The sequence below is a fragment of the Falco biarmicus genome, chromosome 9 (genome assembly GCF_023638135.1).
Source record: "Falco biarmicus isolate bFalBia1 chromosome 9, bFalBia1.pri, whole genome shotgun sequence".
Classification (NCBI taxonomy): Eukaryota; Metazoa; Chordata; class Aves; order Falconiformes; family Falconidae; genus Falco; species Falco biarmicus.
The window spans coordinates 43,338,633-43,362,501 of record NC_079296.1 but is presented as its reverse complement, the minus strand read 5'-3'; the positions used below and the strand labels follow the sequence as shown (position 1 = coordinate 43,362,501).

Here is a 23,869-nt window from a genome sequence, read left to right as displayed (position 1 = left end):
ATGTACATATTCTAGAATCCTATTACATCTGTGATTGTCTCAGTCTTCCCTACCTACACATTTCAAGTTGATACTTACAATTCAAAACATATAAGTAAACATTAAGAACTGAACAATTTGTTAACAATGTTCCTACCTCAACTGGATCGATTTAGTTTAAGTAAATGTGCATATACGTCTTGTCTCACAGCGCCACCTGCTGATAACTTACTATCCCTGCTCTCTATGAGAATGTTTATTGAAAATATGTCAGTTTCTGCAAGGCTAGAATTGATTAATTAATTTTTAAAAATATGGTTGTGCATTCACACAATTTCAAACTTAGGCTGAAATAAGACTCTCAAAAAGCTTTCCTCTCCTCCTCAAGCTTCTACTCCATCTTAGCTTACTGACACAGTGCCGGGTAAACCTAATGACATAGTATTTAAAAGAAATTAAAAAGTTAGGTTTAAATAAACAGTATCACCTATGAATAACGGCAATATAATACAGTAATTCAAGAACAGTTCCTTGAAAATACATTTTAAAAAAATAGAAATTGCTAACCACACCTTAAATAATTTTTTATATGGGGGAGCTTAAAATGGAGAAAGTTGTAGTTTACTTCCCTAATAGTAATGCTATTGTAGTTTTATTTCATTTACCTGTAGAAAGTCTTTACTTTGTTGTACGGCAAACATCTTATACACTGCTTGTAGATCATGTTCTTATCCGTCAGTAGTTCCAAACCACACTGAGCACAGCCTGAATACGTTATCATCGGCAGAGAAGCCAAAACACACTCCAGTGAAGTGTCAGCACAGAAGGTGAGTTGCTTGCACTGACCAGTTGAAATGGTAAACTTCAGTTCTAAGATACGGGCTTTCACTTGAATCACTCCTGCAAAAACAATTTCAATAAAATCTGCATTCAGTTTTATTTATAACTGAAACCAAACGCAAGGGTTACAGCTCGTTCAAAACCAAAATGATTATCAATAAAACTTTCTGAATCTCCCCCCAGCTTTAGAAGCGCACACTCATATTTTTTAGAGATGATTTATGCAGCAAAAAGTCATTGTGGTTAAGTATCACTTAAAAGTATATACAAGTACTATGTTTTCAGGTACTGTTGTCATAGATACCACTACAGAAGAGCCTGAATAAGAGATCAAGAGATTAGAATTGTGCAAATTGCCAGTTGCTTTTCTTCCATGCTAATTCAGAGGCAGTGAAAAGCACAGCTTTAACAACTTAGCCTTCCACTATTCCTACATAAACTAGAGTTAAATGCTGCAATACCAACTTTATATAGTTACTTCTTAATGTTTAACACCAACCTCCGCAATCTTCTAGGTTTATCTGGGAGGTGGTGACTGCATAAAATGTCGTCTTTGTTCTTTTGTAAGCAGTCTTCAATAGCAGTAGCTATTTTACTCTTGCTTTAGAGAATTCCAGTTTTGGAGAAATGCTATTAGACAAACTTTCAGTCATTAATCACATCATTACTAGACTGGCTGGCGTGGACAACAAAAGGCAGCATTTCACGCTGTGTTCCAAAGCCTATCTTTGTACGGTACCACCTGTCCCACCTCTGGGCTCACTGAGGGAAGGCTGCATTCACAGTTTGGCTGGATATTGAGCAGCAGCCCTCAGAATAAATTAAAGACTCCCACAGCTGTGCTAACCTAAAAATGAAAAAAGTTTTACTTGATCAACAGAACATCTATTTTGCTTAGTTACACACTGCACAACAGACAAGTGTGGAACCGTTACAGAGCTATGGATAACGACTTTACCTGAGCATTTTTCCTCCAAATGCGTCGAGAGCTTTGTCACCTGCATGAGGGAAGCTTTGCTTTTCTGAAACTTTTCTTTAAATTCAATTGCCCTTCTGTCATCATCAAACAAGCACTCGTAGGATGACCATGGAGTTGTGTGCAGTTCAAAGTCACCAGAGACAGAACTACGTTGGACCAGAAGGTATTTGAAGTCCCACAGGTGTTCTACAGGACAAAAAAGCAAACAAGAGTTTACTCTCTATACCTTAGTTACTTTATAGAAAGCCGCAGTCACTGACAAGATTGAGAAGCAAATCAACAAGACATTCTCATATGGTCAGCTCTGGCAACTTTATTTCAAGTGTGATGACACGTAGAGGTTTTCCCTTCCCTATAAACTTTGCATGAGTCCTCCCATAACTAAACAATGTTTTCATTTCACTTGTACTGAATTCAGCTTTCCAATCAACCAAACTTTTTTTTAAAAAGAAACCAATTTGTCAGCTCTAATAAGGAAAAGTTGGGAATGCCTAGAATAAAAAATCTTCACGTTATTAATCACTTCCATCTTTAATACACCCCTGTTTTTTAATCTTCTAATTTAATCTTAATCTCCGTAACGTTCCAATTTAGAAATACTGAGTTTCCATCTTCCGATTGACTCTATAATAAAGAAAAATACTTTACAAAAGGAGATTACAGAGGAGAAACATTTTGAGTTGTCCTTCACTTTGTTGTAAGAATCCAGCATTCACCTACTGATCAGGTCTGGTAACCTTTCAGGCTGTTATTTTTCCTCCATATTTGCTCAAGCTGAAAGTTGCAGCCAAAATAATTTGGTTTGGAAATAAGGGTAGAAAAATGTGTAAGGATTTTATTAGCATGTTTTAGTGTTTTCATATTTTGGATTAATCCGATTTTTGGTAGTAACCTGCTAAAATTGCAAGTGTCTGAAAAAATCTGCCACCAGACAGTGTTTTACAGCAAAATACTCCAGAATTTTCGCTCCTCTGAACAGGTCTAGTTTCCTGCACATCACATCTGACTAGAGATATTGCAGTGCCCCAGAACTGAGTGTGTTGTGTGTTCTAGTCCAAAGCAAGATTCAGGTAGTAACACTACAGCAACAGTGAGGGAAAATCTAAACAGGAAGAAAGAAACGTGCACTTGGCAAGAGGGGATATATGGAAGTGGAGGACATAGTCTAACTAGGGTACGGGACATGGTTGATCCCGAATTTAACTTATTATTCAGATCTTCAACATTCCCCTGTTGATTAGAAAACTGATCACAAGAATAAAGACTTAATACTACAGAGATCTACAATTTACACTCTTCTGCTTCAAGCATCAGAGAATTGATATATGATTGGGTCTTAGAAAGTCCCTTTGGTATCTTCTTTTTGCAGCTACAATTAATTCTAAAATGCTATATTTTGAGAAGTTTCATATTCTAGCATACTAAATTCTGTAAGATTTCTAAGAATCTAACAAACAGTATATACCTGCTCACACTGAAGCACGCACAAAACCGATAACCATGTAGGTATTATGTAATAAAGTTAATTGGTTAATGTTTAAATTGGACCATCTTCTTCAAGTAGTCTAAGAGGTATGTCTTGCCATTAAATGATTTCTAGGAGTGCAGATTACTTACAAATTGAAGTGGAATTGGCAGAATTCAGAGCATCTATGTTTAATAGGTAAAGATTCACTGTGAGGTTTTAACCTTTCTGGGTTTTATTTTGCACTATACAAAAACCGGCATTTTAGGCCGCCACATTCTGCACTTCAATACAGCATATACTTCCTAAGCGCATCCACAGATTAGAAATACAAACTCTCAAGTTACCAGTTCAATGAAAACCTAGTTTCCTTATTTTAAGGTAACAAAGCCAGTAATAAAACAAAATTCCGTAGTAGTTGCTGCTAAAACACAGGCCATGTAATTCTTGCAAGAGATGGTTTTGGTCAGTTAGAGCTAGACTTGACAGCAAAACCATTAGGGTAAAGCCTGACCCTGTAGTAAGGTGGCAAGCAGAGAATGAGTATCAGAAGCAGAAAAACTCAGCAATTCATGCTAAACCAGACAACAATACGGAAGACTCAGCAAACATGGTAACATAGCTATTACTCAAGTGTTTACAGTTACATAACTGAACACCAGTGCATCTTGTACCTCGAGTAAAGTTTCTAAACATTCATGCTTTCTCAGTCTCGTAAAGCGAGTGCACTCAAATCTGTTGCTGATGGCACTGCTTCTTAACAGAGGAGAAATGTTAAAATTGTTATCAAGTATATTGCCTTTCCAAGGGGAGTATTCACAGTTTTAATGGAAAGACATTACCAGCTGAGCTTTTTAAAGATACTAGTAACATCACAAAAATCCTTTTACAGCTACCTACAGGTACACGGACTTTACCTTTTTTCCTTTGAAGTTGAGGGCACCAGGCAGCCCCTGCTCCCCACAGTACCATCCTATAGTGCTGACCTCTGTTCTGTTCTACTGTTAGGACAATTTTTTTTTGGTTGCCACCTCTGTATCTATACACAGATTCTGAAAAAGTTTGAAATTATGTGAGTTCTACAGTAAACAGCATATAAACATGCAAACCCCATGTGCCTCAATATTAAGATGAAATCACGCAGCTATGTTATTTTACAGTACAACTATAAGTAAACAAGAACACACCTACAATTTCTTCAGGACAAAATGAGAGCAATCTGATTTCTTCAGCAACACAAACCTAGTTTAAAGGAATGCACAAAGTATACTAATTTACCTTTATCTACCTAAATACCTAGCAATCCATGCATCTTTCAGCTCCCCTGCATCCTGACTGGTATAAATGGAAAGAAATCATACTCAATCTCTCAGCAATAAACTGTCATAGCTGGAAGTTAAAGTTCCTGTAACTTCTGTGGAATACACTGAAAGAAACATTTCTCTAAGAGTTTTCACAAAAGAAAACTACAATCACGTACAATCCCACTGAGAGGATTAATAACAGTACATATATACTGAAACAATTAAGCTCCACACTAAAAATACAGTATTTTTCAAAGCCAAATAATTTTTGAACAAGAGCTCTTGCTTGAAATATCTAACAATTCTAAGATTTTATGTATAATAATAAATTATAAAGATTTCCATCTTCAAAATTCTCCATTTATAATTAATAAACATGATATTGACAGTGTGGGTAAAAATTTGAATCTTACTAATACAAGATGGTAGTGCAATATGATCAAATTTGTGGCCAAAGCTTGAAGTCAAGCACAGAGAAACAGTGGTACTGTAAAAAAAAGATAATCAGAACAGTTATGCAGGGAAAAAAGGGAAGAAGAGTCCTTTTCCAGGTGTGAATGGTGATCTTTAACTGCCCAATACAAGTTAAAAAAAACCATGGAAAGACACTGCTTGAAATACTGAGAATGCCCCAAATAAATTTGGTTTTGTTCACTTCAGAGGGGAAGAAGAGGCTAGGCAGCAGCTGTAAGGCCCAAGAAGAAATGGAAACAAATCCTCAATTTTAACATGGAAAAGCGCTTCAGCAAAAGGAATCCTGAAATAACTACATTAATTATTAGAAGAAAATTAATGTGTGACAGAAGAATAAACTTAAAAAAATAAAAATAAAAATCAGTACACGGACTGCTGACCATGATTCTTTGGGGAAGAGGAGAGTTTACAATAAAAATATACAGGAAACTCGGATTTCCAAGACAAACTTATATTGATGAGGCAGGTCTCTGTTGAGCCTATGCAGAAAGAGTATCACAGTAAGACATGTTAGCAGTTTCATACTGTGCACTCTCCAGTGCTGAAAAATCAAAAAGAACTTTTACAGAAAGGCACACAAGTAAGGTTTATTATAAAGAAACATCACACGTACTTAAGAAACCAGGAATGCTTAGCTTTAAAAACCTATCCCAGATAGGAAAAAATAGAAACAAACAAGAACTGTTCCAAATAAAGCATTATAAAGAGCAACACAGCTCCTTTATAAAGTAAGAAAGGCAAGCAATTCCTAAACCATTGGATTAAAATAATAACTTAATTCTGAAAACCACATGATTTACAGTGCAATCAAATTTTCCTTTAATGACAGGATGTTTACCTGGAAGGTAGTTGGCTGGCAAGCTTTGAATTAGTAAGGCTTGACTGTCCCACGTGACATTTTCATAAACCAGCCCCCTTTTTCAAGCAGCGGTCTACAGCAAGAATGTACCTCTTGAATTTCAAGAGCCATTAAAAAACACCTTTATGTTCCTCCACCGTAACTGCGGTATCTTCCTCTTTTCAGCACTCCTGCCACACACACCTATCTTCCCGGAGAAGGATTTCAAGCCCACATTCCTCATACTTAAGATACTTGAAGCTGTGGAGATGCCCAAGCTATCTCACTGACAAGTCAAAACACTTGTAACTGCAGCCGGTGGTGAGTGCCGATTCCTTAGGGAAAACACACAAATCCCTCGGTGAGCAGGAACACTCCGTGCCCACCGCCTGCGTGCTGCTCCCACAGGCACATATGCTATCCATCACCACTAGTGTGTAGTAACCTCCTTTCAGCAGCTAACTACGGTCACTATTTTCTCCCTGTCCTTAACTCCATTTCTTTGCTATGCCTCCCATGAGTGGATCGTTACAGACGTTTCCCTTGTGATTCCCGTGTCAAACACTGGTGTATGGAATGGGAAATCACCAGAACTGCCTTGCAAAATTACTACTTAAGTTTTACCTGTTGTTGAAGTTTTGGAAGTCGAAGTCCAGTGCATGAACTTACCTATTAAAACAGCAATGTTGATAACTTTCAAGACTGAGTGAACCAATGTATTTGGCTGGAGCTGGTCTAGCTGCATATACTGAACACTATCCAGACTCTGAACTTGCCTTCGTGGAATGTCTCTGAAGTGTGGAAATTCTGATGATACGTATGACAATAAGCCATGGAGAGCATCACCATCCACTACAGGACAAACTTAAATAAAATAAAAAAAGTTAAAGGGACACTTTTTTTTTTTTTAAGCTTAGAAGTACAAAATTTATCAGTTGGTACTTAATTTATACTGACAAAGCCAAAACTATTTCACAATAATTCTAAGGCAAGAAATTCTTGAGATGTGTAACACTTCATCCAAAATTAAACCGCACTTCATCTGCCTTCCCTTGATAGCATCCCACAGTTAAGCCAAGTACAATATTTTAAATCACACTAAAAATAGGAGAGAAATTTTATCACAGCTTGGTAGGAACAGCTATTCTTGTTCATTTACCTCAGCACCTGCCTTAAACAGCTGGAAATAATGAGCATCAGGAAGACAATAAGAGTAACTCACGTTCATGGTGATACTTCTACTGTATCCTCACGTATCTTTAAAGACTTCACGCTTAGTCGCCTGCAATGAATTACTTTCCCTGAATGGATCTACTAACTTTTTAAGCCTCAAGTTTTTGCAAAGAATTTAATCCTCGTGAAATCTCAGACATCTTATGGTTGAGTGCTGGAATAACTGCTCTTTCTCAAACTAAGCTCAAAGAATTCAGTCTTTCAGAGTTTTGAATGGTAACCACCCAACTCTACCATAAAGTTCACGTGCCTATCTGATATCATCATGCCAAACATCTTGCCCACATGTGTTCCTGTCATACTTTCCTGTAGCGTTTTATAGCTCTGTTGCTCACATTTCCGTTTTGTCCTGTATAGGAGGTATTGCCAAGAAAATGAGTACTTTAAATAGCTATTTAACTGTGGTTTTTGTGGAAGCTTATGCACTACAATCTTACATTCTTCTGGATTGAGAGCTGAGCAGTTCCCCAGATTCAGTAACTGGCTGGTAAATGTAGACTGCAGCATGATCTCTCCACACCAAAGATTTTCATACATTATTAAATCTGCAAGAAAGAAGCAGCCTTATCTATTCATGTATTGGCAATATTGAAGTACATCACACTTTCCTTGACTATAGAACCATCATGCATACAGGTGTGAAAAACTGAAAGAGATCGCTTGGAAACAAAGTGATTTTTTTTTTTATTTATTCTGCCAACACCCTTTACAATGACTTAATCAAATTTTCTCAGTAGTCTGACGTAATTCTTCAATTCATATAAAACATTCAATAGTCTCATAGCAGGTGCTGTATAAGTGAAGTGGGTGACTGTATTGGTGAATTATTATTGTGCAACATTTCAGAATGAGTAACTAAGTACTAGGCTTACTCAGAAAGACTTTTGATGTATTTTGAGATAAGAATGATTAAGCAGACAAGAACTATTTCTCACCCTGAGACTGAACAGATCACCATGATTTTCTGGCTCGACAGCGGAGAATTACAAAAAAAAGTCTATCCATTGAACAACTAGCATATCTGGTTTGTAGCAGCACTTACACCTTTCAGGAACAATTGTTTTAAAGCACTGACAGGTTAGAAAATAAGACTGACTACCTACGGCACTGCTGCAGTATCAATGCACTCCTGTGTCTCAGACCAAAGACTACACAGAAGAGACAGGCAAGCTTCCATGAGACCGTTGATGTTCCGCTGGCAGGCTGACTGAAAATTCAAAGTGATGCTGAGCAATGCAAGATACTTACAAACGCTTAGCCACAGTTTCAAATTACTGGTTACACACCATTCTACTTTAAATAGGCATTTTTAAGACCCACATTTTAAAAAGGGAAACAAAGGAATTCTCACCTGTAAGCAGTACAACATCCCCAGGAAACACGGTGAGTGACCAAAACGCAGCGCTACGCCACAGCACCACCTTTCTCTCAATTTCTGACTGGTCAATAACGACGATTGTTGCTACAGGAATTGTACATGAAGATTTTGGTCTAGTCTTCATCTGTATTTCTCTGATATGACAGGGATGTACTATTGTAACCAAAACATTGTACTTTTGATTTCTGCAGCAACAATTCTTAAGTGGTGTTAGTTTCTTTTGAAGCTTCTTGAACTCTGCCATCCTCTCTTGATCCACTCTCACCCCAGGACCAGCTGGGGAAGAATTCAGTTTAGCTCTCTTTGGTTTCAGCCGTCTTTCAAATGCTGGAGGAAAAATATGAAAGGAATCTTCATACTGGTGGGCTCTTTCCGAACAGATCTTATGAGAACTGTCTACTTGAGAGCACAATATTCCTGAGCTCAGTGGTTCAATATGGATTTCATTTTCAAGTTGCTCAGCAGGAACGTTACGTTCTTGAGACTTCTTTGTGTTTCCCTGAGCAGCTCCTTCTTGTTTTGTAGCTTCAAAGCAAACATTTTCCGCATCACCCTCAGAACTGAAAAGTTCAAGGGAACTTGTATACTCTTCCTTATATTCATTTTCAGCCACATTAAGACATGTTCCAACATCAGGATCAAACTGGAATTGATCATACTGCCTTTTTTCAGTTTTTTTGCCTGCTTCTGTTTCCAACAGTTTTACAGTTCTTTTCCGCATCTCATTCCTACCCCATGCAAAAACAGCCATCTGACTTGAAGTTATTATACTACGGAACTCAGTGTCTGTTGACACTGCAAAGTCTAAACAATCACTTGATTGTCCTTTTGGTTTTGACTCTCGATTTTGAGGGAAAAACAAATCCAGATACTGACTTCGATGTTCACGGCAATCACTTCTACAATCTGATTGAACAACTTCTCCCACAGACCTTAGATGTACGCTAATCTGCTTAGTACTGGCAACCAAATCAGAAATGTAAGAGCTGTTAAATTCTACGTGACTGGCTTTTCTTTCAGTAAGGTTTGAACAGCCACCATGTGACTGTTTATATTGTCTAGTTGATTCTGCAAATCTTTGTGCAAAGTGTTGATTTGCAGCCTGATTCACATTTGCATGTGCGCATTTATCTGTAGATATCTGACAATCAGAATAAATTAAACTTTTGGTCTTTTTAGGTGTGCTGGCACAAGTTACTGCCGCAGGCACAAGAGATGTCAAAATCTCTTTTGCTACCATTAATCTCCCCTGTTCAGACTGCTTAGAGCTGTCATCACTTGTAGGAACTGCTGTGACTATAGAGCTTTCTGTCTGAAACATTAAGTGGTCAGCATCTTTGACTTTTCCAGGAAAAAGACTATGTGTATCACACCAACAGCGGAGTTCCCTCCATTTTTCAGCAGCCGGTGCTGAACTACTTTGTTCTGACATCTCCACTAGGCTCGGAATGTTGGGTGCTCCCACAAAAATATGAATTTGACGTCTTTTTGTCATTTTTGATTGCTGTGCCAAGTCTGACTTTAAACAATGTGGTTTATGTAATAGGCAGAATACTAAATATTAGTAAATGCAAAAAAATATATTTTGCCTTTTCTTTACAATTTAAACACACCTAAAATTCAAAGGAGTATTTAATAATTTAACTGGTAAAACCACTAGTTTACTACCTAAAGCCTATAAAATTAAAATGCACACAAAGAAAAGACTGGAAGTTATTTATTGTATCAAATTTGCTTAGAAAAATGAATTTACAGTGGGGCTTAATTTCTCATTCTGATACTTGAAAACATATAGCAGATGCAGAGTTAATAGTGGAGTTCAATTTAAGTTTAATTCATGAGCAGACGCATCTTCATTTATTATTGCTAATTAGCCAGTCAGACGTGAACTCCCTATTCAGTACCTAATTTTAATCTGAAATAAATGGGTGTAATAAACTTACACAGCATAGTTAGGAGATAACTTAATCTCCCAGAAAACTACAATTTCAACTAAATGATTAAAAATACTAGAGCTATTAATAATTAGTTTAAAATTTTCTACAAATGCAGTATTTTACATGCTGTTTTAGCATGAAAATACTGTGTTAAGTGACTGTTTTAGGAAATGGAAAGCTTGATGATATTATTGATAAATTATAATTATTAAATAAACAGTCAGTTAAGAGGTCAGTGAAACCTGAGCAGATGACTCATAATTTGTTTTAATTCATTTAAATAGTACCATACTACCCAAGAAGCTACTAGCTTTTCTAGCTAATTAAAGATAAGCCCACCTTACACAGCACAAAAGACCCCTGATTTTTTAAATTTCTGCTGTAGTCTGATTTTAAAATACTCAGCGACACCTACAAGTGTTCATTAAAATGCAGACACCTAGCTACGTGTTTTGGGAGTGTTGTTCATAGAAGTTGCTGCAATAGGCAATTCTGCAGAGGTAGGAAACGGAACACCAGTAGTGAACTCCGGGAGATAATCCAGCTGCAAACAGAAGAAAAAGAACACTGAAACAAAGACAGCACTGAAAAGTACTTACATTTTTCATTTAGCAATTATTAAATTAACGGCCATTTTCCTAACAACCCGCTAGGGGTCGATAACTCTGCACACTCATAAAACTCACAGTAACACAGAAAAACGATAAACATCCCGATCTCTGGTATATTATAGCTGCATCTGGAAAAAACAGTATACAACCACTAAAACCGGATATGTTATCAGATAAAGAAGCTACAAAACACTAACTGGTATTGCTCAGTTTTACGATCATTGCAAAGCAATTCATACTTCAATGATTAGAGTATCCAAACTTCTGTAGTTGTACATTTGAATTCAGCCTCATATGAATGCAACTTTTAAAGGCTAATTCCCATACAAAAGGTTTCAATTATGTAATTAAAGAATGTTAATAGACAAATAACTAACAGAATCTGCAGTTCAACATTCATGACGTAAGAAAAGAAAGGCAAAGCAAAGTGACAGTGAGGATGAAGTCCTAAAGAAGTGATGTTAATAAGTTCTGTAGATAAAAAGCTACCCAATAACGATGTCAAAACAGCCTCAGTAACAGATCCCCTACGACAAACAGAAAATGTTACCACTGCTCTACATGAACTTCAGAAGTGCAACCTAACTGATAAGACTAAACAATTTCATAGAATGATGTGTCCTGTCGCTTGTTCCCTGGCCACGCTGTTTCGGGCACCAGCCCGGTGCCGCTGGCCTCCTGGGCCACCTGGGCAGGCGGGGGGCTCCTGCCCAGCCGGCCGCCAGCCAGCCCCCCCAGGCCCTTCCCCGCCGGGCCCTTCCCAGCCGCTCTGCCCCAGGCCCGCAGCTGCCCGGGGCTGGGGTGACCCCGGCGCGGGGCCCGGCGCTGAGCCCTGGGGAACCTCGTACGAGTGGCCTCGGCCCCTCGGCCCGGCCTGCCCAGCCCCCCCTGCAGAGCCCCCCGCCCCCCAGCACATCGACACCCCCAGCTGGTGCCACCCGCACACTGGCTGGGGCAGCGCTCGGTCCCTCGCCCAGGTGATTCTTCCCATAATCAAGGTGGAAAAATGAATTAATCAGTTAAGACTTGAAGGAAAAACATCACTGAAGAATCATATGCAAGCATAGGGGGGTCGTGTGTAATTCTAATCCCCATATTCAAACCATAGAAACTAACTTTGGTTTAATTCCCTAGCACTGCTGTATTATTGTTAGTGAAAAGCTTTACCAGTCTATGAAAACAACAATGTGTAAATCTAAATGCATGCCAACAGCCCCAGACTTTCTTCTCAGTATATATACACACAAACTCTTTATGCATAGTCCGAATTAGACAAAGCTGCTACCTTGGCATACTTGTGGTCTTCATAAAAATCTATTTTCTGTTTTTATTCCCGAGATTCAACTGGAGTAATTCTTCTTACACTCAGATAAGATCCTTGTGGCAAAACAGGAGTCTTACTTTTAGATTTAAATACAGGCAAAATAGAAGAACTGGGAAAATAAAAGATTACAGCAGGATTTTATTGAACTATTTTTATTTGTTACGGATTAATTAGTTGTGGTTGGCTTCAAGTAGTTTTGTGTGCACTACAATATTAAGTAGTATGCATGTGAGGATCAGAATATAGCAAAAAAAAGTAGGTTTTTTAATACATATATAAGTATGTAGATATATATATATATAGGTGGGTAGTTATGGATCTACCCATCTTTCCAGTTAAGGAAGGGTACATCACAGCATCAGATTAATGAAAGAATAGACTACTAGAAATAAAGGAACAAGTAACTGGAAGGTTTATGAGGACAGTGTTAGGAACAGGGAAGGTTGCATTCCAGAGCCTCAGCGTAAGCCGCTCTTGGATCAGAAATGTGTTGACCACACCCCACTACCCCTCATCTTTTATGAATAACTAAACTACCTACTTGGACACATATTGAAATATTATAAATAGGAAAGGAAAAAAGACAAATACTGTGCCCTTCCACCTCCCCTCCCCCCCCCCCCCTCCCCCCCCCCCCCCCGATCTCTTTTTGTGGACCTGGAAGATCTTGGCAGTCTCACAATATACTCTAAAAAAGCTAATTCCTCTTGCAACTGCAGTGGTCTGGACTCAAGTTACAGCAGGCATGACACTGCCAAGTACAATTGAAAAATTTCTGCATTTTCTTCAAGAATAACTCATCCTCTTACAAATACATGTATAAATACACATTAAGATCTGTGACTAGTATGAAAGAAGTACTTTGAAAACACTTTTTTAGACAAGTACCTGAGTACTTGCTTGTATAAGCACACCTTACACTTAGGTAACATCGACATGACCAAAATTATTAACAATAATCAGTAACTTATTTACTACAGTAAAACCCCACCAATGAAAAAAAATCTGGGAGCTACTGACCGCAAACACTAACACTTCCAAGATCTACTGCTGCACATATAGGGACAATCAATGTCATTAGCAACTGAATTTCCCTGAAGTAGTTTAAATTGAATTTACAATAGGATGATGGCTATGCCACTTCTAGCACAAAAATGAGTTTACTAAAGATGTTTGTTTGGAACACATTTTTATAGAGACTCACATGCTAAATAAGAACACACCTGAACCAGTATTGCATATAAAACCATGTGAAATCAGATTAATAATACTAAGATGCCAACACCACCTTAATAGGAAAACACTTGTCAAAACAGAAATAACTTCTATACTTTGGTAAACTTCCATTTATGCAGTATTTTATCAGCCTCTCATTTTAACTATCACTTCTCTTGGGTTTTGTCACATTTAAAGATTAAGTAGTTATATATAATTCAGAAAGTTTTCCTTAACTTTCCAGTTCTGTAACTTCTCTAAACTGAAGCTTTTCTTTCCCGATTCATATTTTGCAGTGCACTTATATTACATAAAAACATTTGAATCTTGAGGTTATTTAACAAATTTTTGCAACTAAAGTATCATTTATCTTTTCAAAACCTTAAAATTTCATTTTTCTTGAGATATTTAGACCTTAGGACTGCTAAGTGACCTCTGCCTAGTTCACCGAATGAGTTCACTATTGAATGACCTGCTTTGGCAATTTCCGAATTACTTCTTAGGACAAAGATACCAAACTCCAGCACCAGAAATCATCATTACTTACAATCATTTAAGTCTCTGAATCAGAAAAAATTAAAGTTCTGTTAAATTATCTGCATGCAAAAGCATTTGCTATGCTTCTTTAGAACAGTATTATTACTTGAGTTTTGTTAGTGAAGTTATGTGCTTTGTTTTAAAGAAAAAGTCTAAAAGAACAGCTCGTTACAGATCTTAAAAAAACGAGCAAAATCCTATCCTATTAGCAAAATGGCACTGCCAGAAAACAAATCCATTTTTATCCTGTAGGTAAGTTAACTGTGGGTAGACAGGGGGTTAACTACACCAAAGATAACAGGAGCTAAAGCTCATAAAGATATAACTGAAACCTGAATGCACATACCCATTATACCTGTTAATTATTACACCATTTCTTAATTTGTGGAAAGGTGCTCTATTCATAATGACCAATGAAAGCCTAGCGTTTTATCTCTGAAATGGTCAGAGTCTGATTGACGGGTCAATGATCTATTAAAACACAGTAACTACATCAGCAAGTTTTACATTTGCAAGACATTGCAACCGAAGTTTAATATACCCATTACAAGAAATACATTGTGGTATATAGTGTATTTCCCCTGACCTAAACAATAAGAGAGGAATCCTAAATTTAAAGGTTTTTAAAATGAAGAACTATGACATTAACAGTTTGTTAATCTCTAGTAATTTGCTACACATAGGAAAACAATTACAAATAACTTTTAAAATCCTCTTCCCATAGTTAGAAGTCGAAGCACATTGTGCGATGCCACGTACATGGTCTTAAATTATTTTTAAAATACCTTAGAAGTAGCCATTACTTTTATTTCATATTTCACTCTTCATTTATAGTATTCACTCACCACAATAATCACTTAAGCATTACGCCAAAGTAACTTCCTATCACTCCTGAATATTAATGGTAGTCAGACACCTAAATTTAAAAGTTACATCCAAATATAGCTTCATCAAGTCTTTATGTAAGTCCTATACACTGGAAGTAAACCACACTAATTCCACCTCTGGGTGCCGGTTTCTTCGTGTCTGTTACAGACTGCAGCTTCAAGCTACAAATAAAATTACAGAAATAACAGTGATGTATCAGATTAGTGCAAGATAATGCAAAAGAATAACTTTACCCCTGTGAGATTCTCATATACCCCCAACACTTAAGCTTTTGGGGATAAACCCAGTATATTCTTTTATATGTAGACACATAAAAGAATATATATATTTATATAGAATATATAGAAATACATATTTCTATATATTCTCTTAACTTGCAGCTTTAATTTGTAACAGCTTGATGATGAACACCCTAACCTGCAAGTACTTAACTTGATTCCTACAATATGCAAAAGCAATTATATCTTTCTTTACTTGATGAAAAGCTGGCCCTGTAGGTCACAAATACGTAAGGTAGGATATTCTTTAAATTCTAAATTTTAACTTCTGCTTTGAGCTCTCCCCTCCCTCCATTTGCATGCTTGATTTTACACTTCTATCAGTAGCATAAACAAAATTAAAGGACTGTTTCACTGACCTTACAACAGAAAAAAACGAGTTACTAACAGCCATCTTCAAAGTGTTTGCTTTCAGTTCAAGCTGTAGGGTTGTTTCATTGGTTGTTTGTTTTTTTTTTTAAACAGTTCATCCCAATTGACGATAGAGTAGAAAATCTACTAGGACACTTGCCAACCAAAGGAAGATTAGAAATGAACCTCTGGATGCAGAATTCTGACTACATCACAGGGAAATCTTCTGGCACTTTTACCACACTGCTCCAATCTCCCTCCAAAATTCAACTCTGCCTTTTTAAGAACCAGGTGCTGTAGCTGTACAACAACCTTGAAAAACGGAACAAACAACAAGCAGTGTAATAACAGTTTCACACACTTAGAATCTGAAACAACACCAGGATGAAGTGATGAACATACTCCATGTTTGCTTGCAATTTGTGCAAGAAAAGAGACAGATGATCTTTATGCCAACAACTCATGTTGGCACTGCAAGTGGATCAATATACCAGCAACATCACCTATCCACCAAATGAGTAAGAAGCTTCGTCCAAATATTTGTATGTATTAAGAGGAACTGAATGAAAAATAAAAACTGCCAGAAGAGATCAAGCTAAGCAACTTAGAGCTGAAGCAATCTTATATTCTACCTAAGCGAGCGATGTATCATCATGATGTATTAACATCAGACTATACCTGTAAATTGATGGCAGATCAAGGGGATTTAAGCGGATTGGCTTTAGACTAGGCTAGTGGGACCTTACAAGAAGTCAAGGGAACACCCATGTGGGAGAAAGTACACGTACACATGGGCAACTGCAGAAATTGATAGGATAAGTAATACAGGTCTTATTTTTGTCACCCTTTGTTTGGTGGTGGTAAAAATCACCAAATAGCCTGTATCTAAATTTTAATACAAAGTTTCAGGCAAACCCTGTAGTCCTATCTATAACTGACCTGTTTAAGCAAAAGTAAGTTTACTCCAAGATGGTTATTTTGCTCACATAATAACATGTCTGGAACACATTGCAGAGGCAGCTGTTGACCAGACATGGTGGTAGAGCAAGAACCCTGCTAGTCAGTATCTAGATTCATGAAAATCACAAACCTTCATTCCTACAGCAGTACCTGTAATAATTAGTATGAAGTTACTGTTAAATAATAGCTGAATATAGATTTATTATTCAACAGAAAGTAATTTCTATTAGCACTTATTATTTATATTAAATAGCAGCGATACTAATGCATTAAGCAATTAGTTCTTGTCACTGGCTCTTACCAGAGGACTACAAAACCATCTGGCCTCGAGACAGGCACTGCTGGTTTGCAAATAAAAGCTGTATTCAGTAATATATAGCCATAAAATAATGTGTATGCAATTTTCATTATCTGCAACACTTTTAGTAACAAAACGCTTTTTTGAATATGAAACACCTAAGATTTAGGCACTTTCCTAAAAACTCCTGCAGCATCAGCAGGGATATTGATAATTCAAATGAAAATCAGTGTTTTGAGAAGTTCCATACAGTCTGATGCTTTTCAGAAGTTAAATCAAAATACTGATTAAAAGGCTAGAAACACTACCATTGTACTTCATAACTATTAAAATAATAACTAAGGCAAGCAACCAAATGGCATTGTTAACATTTAATGTGTACCTACTTGCCTGCAGGATCAAGGCCTGTGGCTTCTAAAACTGTGGTCCAAAAGGAAAATATTTTCCTTTATTTGAAGTTCTTCTGTAAATACAAGCTTGGATCATATGGAGACATCTACTCAGCAGCTGCATCAGCCATTTTATTTTAAAAGGATTACTTTTTCGATGATGCAAAAATCTGAACACTGATAATACACTTCAATTCAGCCATTGAGATGGTCTTCATTGCCTTTGAAAATTGCAGTAAAGGCAGTAGGCTTTTGTGATTAACTTGGTAATTCTTTCCTCACTGCCTTTGTGCCTTGCGAGATCTACTTTTAGGTAAATGCTATTTATTGATTTTTGTTTTGCAATACAAAACCCCACATAATTAAGGAGATAAGAACATACAGTGGCTGTTACAAACAAAAGAAGTTAAAAGTTCTGAGGAACAGTGACCTCTTAAGTAGGAATGAAAGATAAAGGTAAAAGGACAGATATACAAAAGTGCTTGTGCATGTTTTCTTGAAGAATACTCATTCCCCAAACCCTTATTTGAGAACTATTTAAACAACTAAAACTTCTATACTTTCTGTCAAGAAAGATATTCTTCCATATTTCAGCATATTCAAAAGCCTCACAGTTTTAGAATGACATCATCAAGGGTTTTTTTAAGAAAAATGGTTAAGTCTGCAGAAAATCTTCCACAGGTTATCATTACCAATGAATATCTGGTTTAGGAATTAAATCTTCTGACAAACTAAGGTTGATAAAACAATACAGGACCTAAGACAAAAGTGAGGCAACTGGTCAAAGAAACATGATCACAATAGCCCTATTTCCATCAAATTAACTGCCTGTATATTTGATTTATTAGGATCGGTAGATAAAACCCCAAGATATCACGCTAGTAGCAGCTTTTATTTTCTTCTTTTAAGTCTTCTCTGTTTTCTTAAACTGAATTTTTTTGACTAATCAGTAAAATAGAACTGTCTTCTAAATTGAGCAACAATTCACTGGGCTTCGATTGAATGGATTTCTGTAAAATCTATTTCCAGAACAGCAAATACCTTTTGGCTTGACTTAGTAACACAAATGCCAAAACATCAGTAGGATATTGTGCAGGCATTATAATACAAATAAGTACATCTTCCCACACAAATCCAGTGTGTTTCTCAAAAATAATAATAAATAAAATTTTTGGCTTAAATCACATGAGCTGGTATTTCACATTATGGAAGTTATTGGAATCCATCTTCCATCACAATTACATACATCACAGGGATTAACAGGTTATAGCACACAGATAGCCATAATCAAAGCCTGATGTCTCAACTGCAGTTGCCTTAGTGGCCTGGGAAAGAGAATTTACTCCCCCATATTGTATGTAGTTTCCATGCTATGGCAGAAAAAAATTATTTAAAATACAAAGCCACCACTATTATTTTCTCACCCGTACAACAGCTTCACTCAAAAAAGATGAGGTTTTGTAACAAAAAAAAATGGATGCTGACTGCACATATCATCAATGTTTTGGACAACAGCTGTAGGCAAGACTCTGCTTGTGTTTTTATACTGTGGGAGAGAGTACTGAGAAGGTATCATTCATAACTTCACTTAGGTGGGATAAATCAGTAATTTACAACTGTTAGCAAAATATTTTCCACTCTCCACCACCAGTGGGTATGTTAGCAGTAGACTAACAAAAGCCACACTTCCTCTTGAATATAAGGCAAGCGCAGTATTTTTTCATTTGCCAGCATCACTAAACAATTCAAGTTAGATGTATTAACTAAAAAACCTGCCACCCACTCAAAGAAGTTACGTTAGGAACACACAAGTCATCACTAGGTCAAGACATGCTCCAAGGCTCTGCAAAACTAGAAACTACAGAAGCAGCTCCAGAAGCAGCCAGATGGCATACAAGCCCACAAGACCTCTTTAGACCAATAGCTCAATCAGTAGTTCATTTACCTCCTCACTGTTTATGCAGGATCTCTCCAGGAGAGCAAATATTTAACCTTCTTGTAAACAGAAACAGCAGCAAGTATTTTTTGACAGGACTGAACCTACAGCACCAGACCTCTTCTAGTCCTTCCCCACTCCGAGACACATTCTGCACATTATCTGTTTCTGTAGTATACATCCTTCATGTGGTATCACTGGCTTATGTTTGTGAGGTTCAAAGTAACTGGTGAGCTGGGATACTAAATAGCTGATCTCTCCAATACTTTCATATCTCAGTAAGATGAAAGCTGGCTTCACAGAATATTTCTATAAATCTAACATCTCAAAAGGAAAGTTCGTAACACATGCTTCTGATGAAAGCATTGTATTTTAAATAAAACACTTGACAGATGTTGAATGTGCCAGTACTGACTTTTATATCCAAATTTTGAGTATTTCTGTTTCTGAAAATGCAAAGACATTGCAAGGTTATTTTAGGATCTTCCTATTGCACACACTATACGCACACTCCAAGAATACACTTCGGCCTTAACAACTGAAAAAGATTAAGTTCTTCTGTCCAGAAGTTGAGAAGTTTAAGTTTTTTTCAGAGATAAAGCTCCCTTATGGGAATATAACCTTCAGACTTGGGCCAAGCTGGCTCTGTGCAATGGTGAAGAGCGCTACAAAGATCACAGATGGTTCACTGCACACACTTGCTCCTTATTGTGGCTACAGAAGCAATGTACCTACCAACTTCTTTACAGAACTGTATGAACGTCAGCCAACCAAATGCTCTTTCGCAGGTATTATGGCTAAGGAGTAAAGTTGTTAATTTACCAGATCACTGCAGAAAAAACAAGATAAAAATTTCAGAGTATTTTGAGTTAATGAAAATGACAGTCAAACTTCTGAAACAGAAGGAAAGTTTAGAAGTCTTTTAGCATATACCTGGCTAAAATTAAAATATGATACATAAAGAAAATTAGCATTAGCTTTTTAATATATAAGCCTTTACATTTCAATGGTTTAGACAGATGTTAGTTTAGCAAACTGGTTAAGCTTTAACAGAGAACAGGTGACACTGAGTAACTATCAACACAGCTGACTGAGCCAAAGGTGCCTTTTAGATGCAAATTTCCCTATTTCATTGGGTAACTTTTCTCAGACTTCAAAGCAGCAATGCACATAGACTAGTTATCCAAAATAATTTGATGGATTATACTTCAAAGAATTGTAGATGACAATTGCTATCCTACTCTGCCCATAAAAGTTAAAGTGAAATAATCACAACTGAACAAGATCTGTGAAAAAAATGCCTAAAACACTGATTTATATGGCCTGTACATATATCTACCCTTTTCCATGGTAATTCGGCTGTCTGAAAACACCTCAAGCAAAATAAAAAAACTCAAGGTATGGTGTTACAAAGCCATCTTGGGTCTCCCTCTGCTTTTTAAGGCATAGCGCATAGCTGCATAACCACTGATAAACACCTTTTCTTGTTCTCAGTAAAGATGTATCATTTTCTTCACCATCTTTATGTTAGAGGCAATACCTCAATTATCTTCTGTACCATGCTAATGTAACTACTATTGTGCATCTTCACTCTGTTGCCTTTAATTCAAGAACTTTTACAAATTATTTTATTACTTCACTACTACGTAGTCCTCATTTTTGAGGTGTACTACATTAAGGCGTTGAGACTAGCCCTATCTGCTGACTCACAGCTAATCTGAAAAGCTTTCAAGATCATTTCTCCCCCTCACCATTTTAATACCTGGGAATATTCTGCCTACCCTAACTCTTCCATCATGTGTTTTGGGAGAAAGTTCAGCCAAGTGTATGCAGACTTAACATGTTCACACACATCAGCAACCCACTTTGTTCACCTAGAGTACACCAGCCTCTCTCTGAAGAAAGGTGCTTTCCTCAATCTTAACCACCAAACCACGTTTATAAAACCAGCAATACAAAAATATGAAGGAACCATGAAGTTTTAAGCTGTGTAACTTTCCAAGCTCCTGAAGTATAAAGGGTTAAGGATGGAAACTATAAATGTTTATCTATTTATCCATTTGTCTTCTCGCAGCAGCTGCTCCAAGCTGAATTAAAACTATAAATTGCTTCTAATTCAATATAATGAGGAAAGACTGGAGATTTAATAAGTGCTCACCTAATTTACAATCATTGAACGATTTAGTTTGGAAAAGGCTTTGAAGATATCAAGTCCAACTGTTAACCCAGCACTGCCAAGCCCACCACTAAACCATGTGCCCAACCACCACATCTAATGTGTTTTTTAAACACCTCAAGGATGGTGATTCCACCACCTCCCTGGGCAGCCTATTCCGATGCTTGACCACCCTTTCAGCAAAGATATTTTTCCTGATATCCAATCCAAACTTCCACTGGCACAACTTGAGGCCATTTTCTCTCGTTACCTGGGAGAAGAGACTGATGCCCACCTGCCTACAGCCTCCTGTCAGCTAGTTGTAGAGATAAGGTCCCCCCTGAACCTTTTCCTCTTAAGTATTTGTACTGAAGTGTTAATTATTTGCTTAATACGTTGTGTACTAGAACTGTAATCCTGCATGCAAATACAATTTTTCATCTGCCTAATGTGGCAAGTTCTATACGTCATCTTTACTAGTACAGAAACAGCATGACTGACAGTGTACACAACGAGGCTACCAGTGTGCTAGCAAAATTTTTATCCACACAACCACGTAAACTACAATACAAAGCTAACAATCACAGTAGCTTTCAGAAAAATATTTTGAAAAAACACTAGTAGGAAGTTTACAGGTAGAACAGAAATGGCAGTGTCTACATTAGAAATGTATCTTTTTAAGAAGAGTTCTGTTTAATGCCACAATACCCAAACTACTTTAGCACTAAAGTAGTTCTGAATAGTCTTTTCTAACCTGCCCTTATTTTATGTCAACTTATATACTTCAATAGAAAGACCGTTACAACTATGTGTGACTCGCAGTACTTCAACGTCACGTGCATACAGGTAAATTTTACCTTCTGCAATGATCTGAAAGAGGAAAATGAGAGGTAACAAATTGTGATTACTGCAATGAGGGGAAGAAATACAGGTGAAAAAAAACTTGCTACCCATTCCATATCAAACCATTCCATGTATTTAGCTAATGATTTGAGTAACTCCAGATTTTAATCACTTGTGTGTGGAAGCACATGAAATAGAAATAATCAGATATTATAGGACTGAGCAAATAACAGGTAATGAGTAAATACACATTGGTTTTGTTCTTCCCATAAATTTCACATTAAGATCTGTTTATATATGCCTACTTTAAAAGACTTTAAAATTAGGAGCTAAAGCAGAGAATCAAAAAGTTATTACATTAAACATACAACCTATTATCTTTCTCCAGAGATGAGTAACCTTTACTACTGACCAGACAGAAAGGAGTTTAAAAAGCAGTACAATTTGTTCTATCTTATTAGCTAATGTTCCAAGTTATCTGACATCTCATTGCAATAATTACATTGATGTTTACACTATAGATATAAGCTTTATTTTGCAGCTAAAACTAATATACCATCCAAATTAATGACAGTTTAGGAGCCATGAGCTAATAACAACAAACATTAAGTGAAGTATGGCAACATTTCATGTAAACTGTTATGAAACACTGGAGCAGACAAAAAATTTAAGTGAAAAATACATAAAGGCAAACAGCTAAGCTACGACTTTTGTCAGCATGAATCTAAAAAGCAACAAATGGAGATTCAGTTTACGGTATGGAAATCAGATTAAAAAAATAATTGACGGTATCTTCCCCAAAATATAGTTTTAATTCATTAAATACCAGGTATGCAGTGGCAAGTGAGAGGTAAAATATTAACATATTAAGTGTATGCTTTTCTCAACAGGAACTTGCATGACATTACAATGTATTTATTGTATGATATATTATGAGCTGCAGCTGCCAATAGAAAAACTATGCAGAAAACTGAATAGTCAGATCACAATGAGACAAAATTAGTAAGTGATGGGGTATGGATGCAAGGCTTTAATCTTCACCAAACAAGCATGTGCACGTACTTGATTTGATGAAGCTGAGGAGAAAAACATCCAAAGAAGTGTCCATTTAAATTGTATTCCTCATTAAAAATGCAAATATAAAGATGGAAGAAGTAGCATCATCATGTATAAAAATTAAGAACTGTGTAATTATTGTATAGTTCATGATAATGTTACTTGTTGCTCCTTTCTAATTTTGGCAAACAACTAAGTTCTACTCTACCAGCTCTCAAAGAAGTTAAAACTTTTAATTCTAAATGGGAACCAGCTGCCAAGTCCCTTTATCTATGCATATTATCGGTTTAACTTGGGAAACCTAGGGTTTAGAATACAAGTACCTACACTTTAAATCCAGGTAATTTTTCAGCCTGAAATCCTGATCCTGAAAGCTAGTCTACACAGGTAACATTCCCCAAGTACCCCTGAAATCACACACTATTTAGCAGGCATCTCAGATTTTCACTGACCATGTAAAAACAGAGAGGCTGCCCACCAGTGGTGTCCTCCACTGCTGAGCAATGCAAAGCCACTTGTACCGTTCTGCTGTACAGAATGGTGGTGTTATGCAAAGCTTTCCCCTCTCCAGTTAGAGCCCAGCTTCTTAAGACTGTAAACA

The 23,869-nt window shown here is 36.9% G+C and overlaps 1 protein-coding gene across 14 annotated transcripts in view; it reads right to left on the bottom strand.

Annotated features, from left to right (window-relative positions):
• Positions 1-23,869, bottom strand: part of SHLD2 (shieldin complex subunit 2) — a 41,227-nt gene that overhangs the window by 6,563 nt on the left and 10,795 nt on the right. For 9 of the 14 annotated variants that reach the window (XM_056352728.1, XM_056352724.1, XM_056352722.1 and 6 more), the window contains 6 exons: positions 8,464-10,971; positions 7,550-7,657; positions 6,549-6,743; positions 4,181-4,315; positions 1,778-1,984; positions 645-879 (listed from right to left, as the gene is read on the bottom strand). In XM_056352728.1, the coding sequence (XP_056208703.1) occupies positions 645-879; positions 1,778-1,984; positions 4,181-4,315; positions 6,549-6,743; positions 7,550-7,657; positions 8,464-9,985 (2,402 nt within the window). In that variant the 5' untranslated portion in view covers positions 9,986-10,971. The other 5 variants (XM_056352727.1, XM_056352719.1, XM_056352717.1 and 2 more) reach the window with 4 other exon arrangements.